Source organism: Oncorhynchus tshawytscha, linkage group LG02 (genome assembly GCF_018296145.1).
Source record: "Oncorhynchus tshawytscha isolate Ot180627B linkage group LG02, Otsh_v2.0, whole genome shotgun sequence".
In the NCBI taxonomy this organism is placed as follows: domain Eukaryota; kingdom Metazoa; phylum Chordata; class Actinopteri; order Salmoniformes; family Salmonidae; genus Oncorhynchus; species Oncorhynchus tshawytscha.
In genome coordinates, this window is record NC_056430.1 from 64,739,361 (window position 1) to 64,752,201 (window position 12,841).

Here is a 12,841-nt window from a genome sequence, read left to right on the forward strand (position 1 = left end):
AGCGTAATTCATCACTCCAGAGAATGTTTCCACTGCTCCAGAGTCCAATGGCGGCGAGCTTTACACTACTCCAGCCAACGCTTGGCATTGCGCATTGTGATCTTGTGTGCGGCTGATCGGCCATGGAAACCCATTTCACGAAGCTCCCGACGAACAGTTCTTGTGCTGACGTTGCTTCAAGAGTCAGTTTGGAGCTCGGTAGTGAGTGTTGCAACCAGGGACAACTTGTGTGGCCTACCACTTTGCGGCTGAGCTGTTGCACCCAGACTTTTCCACTTCACAATAAAAGTACTTACAGTTGATCTGGCCAGCTCTAGCATGGCAGAAATTCGACGAACTAACTTGTTGGAAAGGTGGCATCCTATGACGGTGCCACATTGAAAGTCACTGAGCTCTTCAGTAAGTCCATTCTACTGCCACTGTTTGTCTACGGAGATTGCATGGCTGTGTGCTCGATTTCATATCCCTATCAGTAATGGGTGTGGCTGAAATAGCCGAATCCACTCATTTGAAGGGGTGTTCACATACTTTTGTATATATAGTGTATGTACTCTGTGAGTGAGCTCAGTATCAATGTACTGTATGTATTTAGATGCATATTCATCATAGATGTATTAAAACGATTGTATTTGTTTCATCCCAATAGCACAGTCCGTTCTTTGCAGAGCAGCTGACAGCGTTCCAGGTGTGGCTGACCATGGGAGTGGAGAACAGGAACCCCCCCGAACAGCTCCCCATCGTACTGCAGGTGCACAAACACACACACACACGGGCATAAAATATCTACCCTACCCGAAAAATATCTTTCAGTTTTTGGAGTCTTTCCCTTTAAATCGCCATGGCAACATCCCCTTTCAACTTAGATTGACTGGGTTTCGAGGAATAGAAAGTCACAGATCTGGAGATGAAAATAACAAGGGTATCGAGTTGAATTTGATTGGTCCGAAGTCTGGAAACGCCTCCTAATCTTACCACCTCCCAATGCCGAAATATGGAAGATATAAACTAGCAACGGTTCCAACAAACTAATATTCTTATTTAATCAGTTAGCATATTAAGGTGATATCATTGTATGTGATTCGTAATGACATGGACTAAAGAGAACTACATTTTGCCTAGGGCTGTCAAACTATTAAAATAATTTGTTGCAATTAATCACATTAAATTCTGTAGTTAATCGCGATTAATCGCAAATGTTGTATTTGCTCAAATTTGGTGCTAAATAAAGATTTTTCCATTTAAAAACAAAAGCTGTGTATTGAGTTGTAGGTGTGTAGGGACTGAAACACAAAAAATATTCTTAATGGCATATTCAACATAAACAAGTTAAGCAGTACAAAATTCCTGTAACTTACTAATGCTCCCAGTAGGCGCCACACACACACACACACACACACACACACAAACACACACGAACACACACACACAGTTAAAGCTTTAGCCATTCAAAATTATTGTTCTCCCAATTAATGATTGGCTATAAGAAAAAATATCTTGCTCAATGGATACAAAGAACAAACAGCATAAACCTATCCCACAATGCCATGAATTCCACAGAACATAAACCTGTGACCATACACTTCAGTCATCCTCCTATTTCCTTTCACTGAGCCAGTTGCTAAGAGACAAACAAGCCTGTTGACAGTTTGAGATGATAAAGCTACTCTCTTCTTCTGTACGATATGCCCAGAGAGTGAAAACCTCTCACGAGGGACTGATGTGGCAGGTGTTGCCAGGTGTTGCCAACTGGTGTGCCCCTGCATGCTGTGACCACCACTGTAGTGGACAGTCCTCCATGCTGATGCTGGGCTCTGCTTTGTAACGCCCCACACATTTTTCAATGGACGACGACTCTTCATCAGACTCAGAAGACCTCAACAAGACGGCAGCTTTCTTTGGTGGCTCTGACTGTGTTGCTTCATCAGGTTGCTGTGCAGGCCTCTCTTTTTTCAGCAAGCTGACCAAAGCCCACACCTCACCCCTCTCAGGTCTGGGAAAGCACCTCAGGTCCTTAAACCTTGGGTTAGTGCTGTGGCCATGTGAGGTTGGTGTTTTCCTTGCGTTTCTCCAGTTCTGTTGTGAGCGTCAGCTTGAATCTTACCATGTAGGCAGGGTCGTCATCGGAGCTCTCTATCACCCAGAGGAAGTGGCACAAGACAGGCTACACCACTGAGTAGGAAATGTACTTCTCTCCTACCGGACGGTCAGTCATGTACCTGCAGTAGAAGATAACACAATCACTTCAGTCAATTATGAGAGACTTGTTATACACAGACATATTCCCTCATTCACACACATACTCTATCACGCTTTCGCTCGCTCGCTCTCACTCACACACTCACAATTTACACTCTCACAGACACACACACTCTCTCTCACACACACACACACACACACACAGATTACCTGCAGGGCTCCAGTAGTGCCTGCAGATTCTGCAGTTTCTCCAGTTCAGCTGGGCCAGAGAATCTTAGTGGTTGTTGACTTCTGTGGACACGCTTCCCCATTTCCAGAGTGGAATTCCATCTTGTTGTGACATCTTGTGCGAGTGACTCCTTTTGCCCATTTGCCACTTGCGGTTGTCCTAGCTCTGCAGCGTTTGGTGGGCTGTGTTTTAATTGGAAACAACGTTTCGGAGCTGCAACTTAATCGGGGACGGTGGGAGTGGTTTTGCCGAATGGAATCATGGGAGTTTGAGCCTTTTGACCAAGAGAAAGTATTGTCATAAGCTGACTAAATGTCATTGTAGATTTTTGAGCATCCATTTAAAGTATTTCTAGATGTTATAAGACACAGATAACCAGAGCAACATACAGCGGGAAGTTCCAATATGATCAGAAAACTACAGATGGTAGGAAAGCTGAATATGATTTAATGAAATGTATTAGTCATTTCAGGAATCCTACTTGAAAACATCACAGAGGAGTCAATAGACATGAAGTCATAAAATTACACAAACTGTGTACTTCATAATACGGGTGTAGGTTTTCAAACTGTTCGGTATGGGAACCTTGGTTCTGTCTGCACTGTGAACCTGAGTGGAAACATACAAATGCAATAATTATGTTTTTAAACTACTCCTCTTGAGTAAATTTGATCTGACAAAACATTCAGGCTATTCTGTTAAAACAACTAGAGGCTATGCCCACATTGTAATCAACATCCTAATTGGCGCATTTCAACATGTCCTGTTGTGAGGCGCAGCCGGGACCTAGCTCTGTACGATGGCGAGTGGTGGGGTCGATATTCCAGGAGGATACTCCATCGTTTCAATCTGTTTGGGAACATTTAGTTTCCCCCAGTAATTACCCTATATGTATTAAGCCACCGCTGCTAAATCGTGGCCACTACACCAAAAAATATATAATTATAATAACATTTCAAATGTTTAAAGTGGCGTGGCGGAGTTACCCTTTAAATGTCAAGCAGTTGCATGCTCTCTGTAAGCCTGGCTCAGTTAAATCATGGTCTGCTCTCTAACTGCACAAATAATGCATTTATCTGCCGTTGCTAGCTCCTCCAGGCACCCCCCCCCTCTCTCACTCTCTCGCTCTCTGGTTCTCGCTGCTCTTTCTCGCCTTCCCTCACTCTCTCCCTAAGCCCCTTTACGTCAGGCTGTGTTTTCTTGAAAGTGGCACTTCACAGCAGCAGTGGCCCCATGTGTTGTTGTGCTGGCCTAGCCCCTATGCTGTCCGGCTCCATTCTGTACTCGGCGTGATCATTTCCCCCTGACTCAGCAGAGCTGAGAGCTGCAGCTTTCCCTCACACGTCCACTGGGGAAAGAAAGGCAAATAAAAACCAGGAGGCTGTCTGGGAGAACCATCGGGGAGGGATAGTGTGGAGGGGTTTTCTTTTGATGGGTGGGAGCGGAGCGGGTGTGATTTTTGTGTGGGTGTGCGCATGTAGAGTGTTGTGTACACCCACGTAAGAACAGACAATCTTACGTTGATCTCTAATATATAAAGCTATGACATTGCGTTCTCCGAGATATAGCGGGTGATTGTGTGTGATCTATTGATGAGGAGCTTTGGGGAAATGGGTAAAAGAGGGGTCAGAGAGAGAGAATGCCTTTTGATGTCATCATAGTAACATACTTCCCATTGAAACAAAAGGATTGGGAAAGATGACTGTCATTAAATTGTGATGTCCTACGACTGCTAGCTCAGAAGGGTTGGAATTCTATGGGAGACACATTCTCACAAAGCCCATACAATCATTACGATAGTCTAGTGAATCAGTGGGTGGCTGCAGATTGAACATCTGTACTGGTTGACTCACTCCCCGATGACTTGTAATGCGTGTTACTGATGATCACCCACATGCTATGAGAGATTAAAATGCTCTTTCGTTTCCTGTCATTTGAGAAGGTCTTGGTCTGTTCGCTTTAGTCGTGTGTGTGCGTGCGTGTGTGCGCGCGCGCATGTGCCCACTGATTCTGATTTGTCACTTGTCTCAGCAGTTGGGACAAGATTGATGAGCGACTTTGCTATTCTGTGTGTGTCATTAGTGGCTGCTTATATAATCCCATCGTTCAGAAGTATACTTTTTCATCCCTCCGCTTCCAACCGCTCTTCAATCGCTGAATATTCCTCCTCTTGTATAACAGACAGACCACAAATTCCCAGGCTCTCCTATCTCACGTTCCCCTGAAGGGTTGAGGGGTAGCCCTGGCACGGTCCAACCCCGGTCTCCTCCTGCGTTCGCTCACAGCTGCTGTGTTGAGGTCACACTGCTCTAATAATACACAAAACTATGCTAGAAATAGCAGTGTGTATAGGTTGATCGGGGGCGTGTGGAATCCGCCCCCCGTGCGCGCATGTCCTCACGCCCACGGCACACGGTCGCATGGGGACACGCCAACGTCCGGACCTGGTGGTGCCAAAAACACGCACAATCTGTTAACATTACACCCCACCCACATGCACACAAATGCAATGTCATATACCGCAGGGAACCAGTGGAGGCTGGTAGGAGGAGCTATAGGAGGACGGGCTCATTGTAATGGCTGGAATGGAATGGAGTCAAGCGGTTTCTAGATGTTTGATCTGTTTGATACCGTTCCATTGATTCCATTCCAGCCATTACAATGCGCCCGTCCTCCTATAGCTCCTCCCACCAGCCTCCACTGATGGGAACACACCCATGCACATGTATTCATATTCACCTCATTACTCTTATGCTAATATGGTATGTACACCTGAAGCAGCCAACACACACACACACACACACAGAGAGAGAGAGAGAGAGAGAGAGAGAGAGAGAGAGACAAACAACTGCCAGTGCCAGCATATTGGTGAGTGGTGTGAGCCACCTGTTCCAGCTCTCCCGCTCTCCTTTTGCTCACGATGCCACTAAACACGTTGAACACACCACGGTATTGACCTCAGCCCCCTCCCTGGTCTCCTTCAGGTCCTCTTGAGTCAGGTTCACAGGCTGAGAGCGCTGGACCTGCTCGGCCGCTTCCTGGACCTGGGACCCTGGGCCGTCAGTCTGGTGAGAAACTATGCAGCATTCTGGTCTACCAATACACAAGCACATGGCCAAAATACAAGTTTAGCTAGCACAGATAGATGATTATTGTAGATATACAAGCTCTCATCTACTGTCAGGTCTGAAACAATCTATATCAACTGGTAGACACTACAAATAAGAACTCATGTAAAATATACTGTCTGTAAAATGTATGTATGAGCTGGAAGTAGAAGCTAAAGTGTTGTCATCCATTAGTTTAATCCATTTAGGGAAGGTGTATTTGGTATATTTATTTTAAAATAAATAGACACAGATTTAGGGTCTTAGGGGCCTCTTAGTCTTCTCATTATTGTAGAGGTGTTGCTATAAAGACACAATAGTTAAAGCCAGTTCTGATTTCTTTAGGTTGGAACTTTAAAGTGAATAATATCTCATGTGTGTTTTCAGGCCCTCTCCGTAGGGATCTTCCCCTACGTGTTGAAGCTGCTACAGAGCTCTGCGCGGGAGCTCCGACCCCTGCTGGTCTTCATCTGGGCTAAGATCCTGGCTGTGGACAGCGTGAGTACTAAGGCACACACATACACACTAGCACATACAGTTGATGTCGGAAGTTTACACACACTTAGGTTGGAGTCATTAAACTCGTTTTTCAAACACTCCACAAATTTCTTGTTAATAAACTATAGTTTTGGCAAGTCGGTTAGGACATATACTTTGTGCATAACACAAGTAATTTTCCAACAATTGTTTACAGACAGATTATTTCACTAATAATTCACTATCACAATTTGTGGGTCAGAAGTTAACTTAGTGTATGTAGACTGTGCCTTTAACCAGCTTGGAACATTCCAGAAAATGATGGCTTTAGAAGCTTCTGATAGGCTAATTGACATAGTTTGAGTCAATTGGTTTACTAGTGGATGTATTTCAAGGCCTACCTTCAAACTCAGTACCTCTTTGCTTGACATCATGGGAAAATTTAAAGAAATCAGCCAAGACCCCAGCAAAAAAATTGTAGGCCTCCACAAGTCTGGTTCATCTTTGGGATCAATTTCCAAACGCCTGAGGTACCACGTTCATCTGTACAAACAAATAGTACGCAAGTATAAACACCATGGGACCACGTAGCCGTCATACTGCTCGGGAAGGAGAGAAGAACGTACTTTGGTGCAAAAGTGCAAATCAATCCCAGAACAACAGCAAAGGACTTTGTGAAGAAGCTGGAGGAAATGGGTACAAAAGTATCTTATATATCGATATAGCCTGAAAGGCCACTCAGCAAGGAAGAAGCCACTGCTCCAAAACTGCCATAAAAAAGCCAGACTACGGTTTGCAACTGCACATGGGGACAAAGATCGTACTTTTTGAAGAAATGTCCTCTGCTCTGATTAAACAAAAATAGAACTGTTTGGCCATAATGACCAACGTTATGTTTGGAGGAAAAAGGGGAGTCTTGCAAGCCAAAGAACATCATCCCAACCGTGAAGCACAGGGATGGCAGCATCATGTTGTGGGGGTGCTTTGCTGCAGGAGGGACTGGTGCACTTCACAAAATAGATGGCATCACGAGGGAGGAAAGCTATGTGGATATATTGAAGCAACATCTCAAGACATCAGTCAGGAAGTTAAAGCTTGGTCCCAAATGGGTCTTCCAAATGGATAATGACCCCAAGCATACTTCCAAAGTTGTGTCAAAATGGCTTAAGGACAACAAATTCAAGGTATTGGAGTGGCCATCACAAAGCCCTGATCTTAATCCCATAAATGTGTGGGCAGAACTGAAAAGGCGTGTGCGAGCTAGGAGGCTGACAAACCTGACTGTTACACCAGTTCTGTCAGGAGGAATGGGCCAAAATTCACCCAACTTATTGTGGGAATCTTGTGGAAGGCTACCCAAAACGTTTGACCCAAGTTAAACAATTTCAAGGCAATGCTACCAAATACTAATAGAGTGTATGTAAACTTCTGACCCTCTGGGAATGTGATGAAAGAAAGAAAAGCTGAAATAAATCATTCTTTCAACTATTATTCTGACATTTCACATTCTTAAAATAGTGGTGATCCTAACTGACCAAAGACCTACTAGGATTAAATGTCAGGAATTGTGGAAACTGAGTTTAAATGTATTTGGCGAAGGTGGATGTAAACTTCCGACTTCAACTGTATCTACACGTGCATACCACACACACATTCAGTGTACACATTACAATAACCAAACCATACCAGACTCCTACCGTCATAGCAAGCTACATTTTAATTGTTGCACTTAATTTTAAACCAATTTCACTCTCCCTACAGAATAGTTGATATGTCTATATAGGGACTGTCAAGTCGTATCCATCACATGGAGCAGCTCTGTGTAGCTGTACAGAGAAATGATTGCCATGAAGTCAATAACAGTCCCAGATAAAAGCAGAAAATGAACCCATTCAGTCAGTTAATGTCAGTCGATCAGTTTAACGTTAATGTAGAGTCATCATCATCAGGAGATTGAGTTGTGAGAGGCGGCTGCCTACATACAGGCTTGAAATCATTGGCCACTTTAATAAATGGAACACTAGTCACTTTAATAATGCCACTTTAATAATGTTTACATATCTTGCATTACTCATCTATGTATATACTGTATTCTATTCTACTGTGTCTTGGTCTATGCCGCTCTATTACTTGTCCAAATATTTATATATTCTTAATTCCATTCTTTTACTTAGATGTGTGTGTATTAGGTAGTCGTTGGGAAATTGTTAGATATTACATGTTAGATATTGCTGATATCTACACTCGCATTAACATCTGCTGACCGTGTGTGTGTGTAACCAATAAGATTTGATTTGTGCTACTTATTTGACTGATTCCTCATCCAATTTAAATATTTAGATAGATATTGGATATTAATAATGGGTAATGTTCATCGAGGCCATAAGTACGTGATAACCTACGAAGCGAGTGTGTACTATAAACATGGCTATCTGTAACACAAAGAACATTGTCCTTTTGGCACGTTTTAGCTGTTGAATAAAATGGCGGCCCTAAAACTCACTTACACAAAGTATATGGCCTTTTTTTACTTTCATGGTAGAACTTACCATATAACCCTAAGGTAGTAGGACAGTCTGTATTATTCTAGTGATCCTTTAGCATCCAGACACCCGATTAGTCATCACAGTGTTTGTCAATGCTGAAGAATAATCAAAGGACTTTGAGATGAAAGGACAGGAAGAGAAGTCATTTCCCCCCCCCTCTGTCAGATTAGTAGTGTGACACAGGTATTGAGTTGCGTTATTCAATAATGTCTAGGCTATGTCTTTAACCTTGGTTATAAATATTATGTTGAGTAGTTGCATATTTGTCGCTCTGCAACATATGACACTTTTCCTCAAGGAGCACAATAAAATAATCTACTTAAATAGAATAAATATATTATTTAGGCTGAATTGATTCTACTGTAAGGATGGCAGGAGACTGTTGTCAGTGAAGTGTCTGAGTCGTGTTTTGTTCATTACTCGTGTAATAACAGCAGATTAATGACAAGGTGACTAGACTGACGTACTGGATTGTTTTTCTCTCTCGCTCTCTCTCTCTAGTCATGTCAGGCAGACCTGGTAAAGGACAACGGACACAAGTACTTCCTGTCTGTCCTGGCCGACCCCTACATGCCTGTGAGTATCACCCAATCAGAGCATGAGAAAACCGAAAGCGCCACAAGGCACCCGTGGGTTACCCTTATCTATAGATCTAGAATCAGAATCATTGCCCTGCCCTCCGATCATAACCTTTTCCATTCTAGCTGAGAATATATCTGACCCTGTATCAGTGGTTAGTGTTGACTTCTACCTACTCAAACATGTGTGCTATGATCCATAGCTCCCAGTTATGAATGAGGTGTTGGTGAACGGAGTTGATACATGGCAGTTGACTGTGTTTCTTGTGTTTCCTGTTTCAGGCTGAGCACCGCACCATGGCTGTCTTTATCCTGGCTGTGATTGTCAACAGCTACACCACAGGCCAGGTGTGTGTGTGTGTGTGTCGCTCTCGCCTGCGCGCTCTGTCGTGTCGCTCTCGCCTGCGCGCTCTGTCGTGTCGCTCTCGCCTGCGCGCTCTGTCGTGTCGCTCTCGCCTGCGCGCTCTGTCGTGTCGCTCTCGCCTGCGCGCTCTGTCGTGTCGCTCTCGCCTGCGCGCTCTGTCGTGTCGCTCTCGCCTGCGCGCTCTGTCGTGTCGCTCTCGCCTGCGCGCTCTGTCGTGTCGCTCTCGCCTGCGCGCTCTGTCGTGTCGCTCTCGCCTGCGCGCTCTGTCGTGTCGCTCTCGCCTGCGCGCTCTGTCGTGTCGCTCTCGCCTGCGCGCTCTGTCGTGTCGCTCTCGCCTGCGCGCTCTGTCGTGTCGCTCTCGCCTGCGCGCTCTGTCGTGTCGCTCTCGCCTGCGCGCTCTGTCGTGTCGCTCTCGCCTGCGCGCTCTGTCGTGTCGCTCTCGCCTGCGCGCTCTGTCGTGTCGCTCTCGCCTGCGCGCTCTGTCGTGTCGCTCTCGCCTGCGCGCTCTGTCGTGTCGCTCTCGCCTGCGCGCTCTGTCGTGTCGCTCTCGCCTGCGCGCTCTGTCGTGTCGCTCTCGCCTGCGCGCTCTGTCGTGTCGCTCTCGCCTGCGCGCTCTGTCGTGTCGCTCTCGCCTGCGCGCTCTGTCGTGTCGCTCTCGCCTGCGCGCTCTGTCGTGTCGCTCTCGCCTGCGCGCTCTGTCGTGTCGCTCTCGCCTGCGCGCTCTGTCGTGTCGCTCTCGCCTGCGCGCTCTGTCGTGTCGCTCTCGCCTGCGCGCTCTGTCGTGTCGCTCTCGCCTGCGCGCTCTGTCGTGTCGCTCTCGCCTGCGCGCTCTGTCGTGTCGCTCTCGCCTGCCTGCGCGCTCTGTCGTGTCGCTCTCGCCTGCCTGCGCGCTCTGTCGTGTCGCTCTCGCCTGCCTGCGCGCTCTGTCGTGTCGCTCTCGCCTGCCTGCGCGCTCTGTCGTGTCGCTCTCGCCTGCCTGCGCGCTCTGTCGTGTCGCTCTCGCCTGCCTGCGCGCTCTGTCGTGTCGCTCTCGCCTGCCTGCGCGCTCTGTCGTGTCGCTCTCGCCTGCCTGCGCGCTCTGTCGTGTCGCTCTCGCCTGCCTGCGCGCTCTGTCGTGTCGTGTCTCGCCTGCCTGCGCGCTCTGTCGTGTCGTGTCTCGCTGGGCTCTCTCTCTCTCGCTGGGCTCTCTCTCTCTCGCTGGGGCTCTCTCTCTCTCGCTGGGCTCTCTCTCTCTCGCTGGGCTCTCTCTCTCTCGCTGGGCTCTCTCTCTCTCGCTGGGCTCTCTCTCTCTCGCTGGGGCTCTCTCTCTCTCGCTGGGCTCTCTCTCTCTCGCTGGGCTCTCTCTCTCTCGCTGGGGCTCTCTCTCTCTCGCTGGGGCTCTCTCTCTCTCGCTGGGGCTCTCTCTCTCTCGCTGGGCTCTCTCTCTCTCGCTGGGCTCTCTCTCTCTCGCTGGGCTCTCTCTCTCTCGCTGGGCTCTCTCTCTCTCGCTGGGCTCTCTCTCTCTCGCTGGGCTCTCTCTCTCTCGCTGGGCTCTCTCTCTCTCGCTGGGCTCTCTCTCTCTCGCTGGGCTCTCTCTCTCTCGCTGGGCTCTCTCTCTCTCGCTGGGCTCTCTCTCTCTCGCTGGGGCTCTCTCTCTCTCGCTGGGGCTCTCTCTCTCTCGCTGGGGCTCTCTCTCTCGCTGGGGCTCTCTTGCTCTGTCGCTCGGGCTCTCTCTTGCTCTGTCGCTCGGGCTCTCTCTTGCTCTGTCGCTCGGGCTCTCTGTCTTTCTATCTATCTATTAATCTTGCTCTTCATATTTTTTGCACACTCCTCTCTCTCTCCCCCTCCCTCCTCTCTCTGTTTACTTAATGTTCTCCGTCTCCCATTGGCTCTGTGTTAATAATAGATGAGCTCCAACATTAGAGACGTGCCGCTCGTTCAAAGTTCTCGCCGCCTTGTATTTATACCTCTCTGCCTTCCTTTTAACTAGCACTTCATCATTCCTTCCGTTTGTTGGATTGGTTGGAACACGTGGCCTAAACTTCAGGGGTTATGAGTGATGGTACTCCTACTGGTAGGGTTCAGCTCCGGTGTGATCAAGTTACAACATGTACACTGAATCCCTGTACTACTCTAGTTGTCTGATGGAGGGTGGTTTGATACTGCCACAAGGCAGAGAGTCTGCCAAAATAGGTATAGGCTTTCAAATGGTGGCTTTTCATAGCCACAGGAACCAATACAACCCCGCATAAAAGGTGACGAACTCTTAACAGTCAAGTATTGGACGTCGACCCTTCAGGTTCACAGTGAGAGGCAGAGGTTAGATCCCTGTTGGGTTTGCCCATAGACTTCCAGACGGGAAGCTCAGCCTAAAGCCAAGTCATAAAGGCCTTGGACGTGCGTGTGTGAATTACTGACATGGCCCCTCTAACACACACTCTCCTCCCTGCCTGCCTTCCAACTCCTTTCTCATCCTCCTCAACCCCCCCCCCAAGGAGGCCTGTCTGCAGGGGAATCTGATAGCCATCTGCCTGGAGCAGCTCTCTGACCCTCATCCCCTGCTCCGTCAGTGGGTGGCCATCTGCCTGGGACGCATCTGGCAGAACTTTGACTCGGCCCGCTGGTGTGGTGTCAGGGACAGTGCCCACGAGAAGCTCTACAGCCTGCTGTCCGACCCCATACCTGAGGTGAGAGGGAAGGAATACACACCTTTCAGACGTACACACACCTTTCAGACGTGTACACACACCTTTCAGACGTACACACACCTTTCAGACGTGCACGTACACACACCTTTCAGACGTGTACACACACCTTTCAGACGTGCACGTACACACACCTTTCAGACGTGCACGTACACACACCTTTCAGACGTGCACGTACACACACCTTTCAGACGTGCACGTACACACACCTTTCAGACGTGCACGTACACACACCTTTCAGACGTGCACGTACACACACACCTTTCAGACGTGCACGTACACACACACCTTTCAGACGTGCACGTACACACACACCTTTCAGACGTGCACGTACACACACACCTTTCAGACGTGCACGTACACACACACACCTTTCAGACGTGCACGTACACACACACCTTTCGGACGTGTACACACACACGGACGTGCACGTACACACACACCTTTCGGACGTGCACGTACACACACACACCTTTCGGACGTGCACGTACACACACACCTTTCGGACGTGCACTTTCGGACGTGCACGTACACACACACGTGCACGTACACACACACCTTTCGGACGTGCACGTACACACACACACCTTTCGGACGTGCACGTACACACACACACCTTTCGGACGTGCACGTACACACACACACCTTTCGGACGTGCAC

The 12,841-nt window shown here is 47.9% G+C and overlaps 1 protein-coding gene across 1 annotated transcript in view; it reads left to right on the plus strand.

Moving 5' to 3' along the window:
• LOC112245614 (regulatory-associated protein of mTOR-like) overlaps window positions 1–12,841 on the plus strand; it is a 184,045-nt gene that overhangs the window by 129,833 nt on the left and 41,371 nt on the right. The window contains 6 exon segments of the mRNA XM_042302607.1: window positions 647–748; window positions 5,410–5,493; window positions 5,920–6,030; window positions 9,057–9,131; window positions 9,416–9,481; window positions 11,972–12,163. Coding sequence (XP_042158541.1) covers window positions 647–748; window positions 5,410–5,493; window positions 5,920–6,030; window positions 9,057–9,131; window positions 9,416–9,481; window positions 11,972–12,163 — 630 coding nt within the window.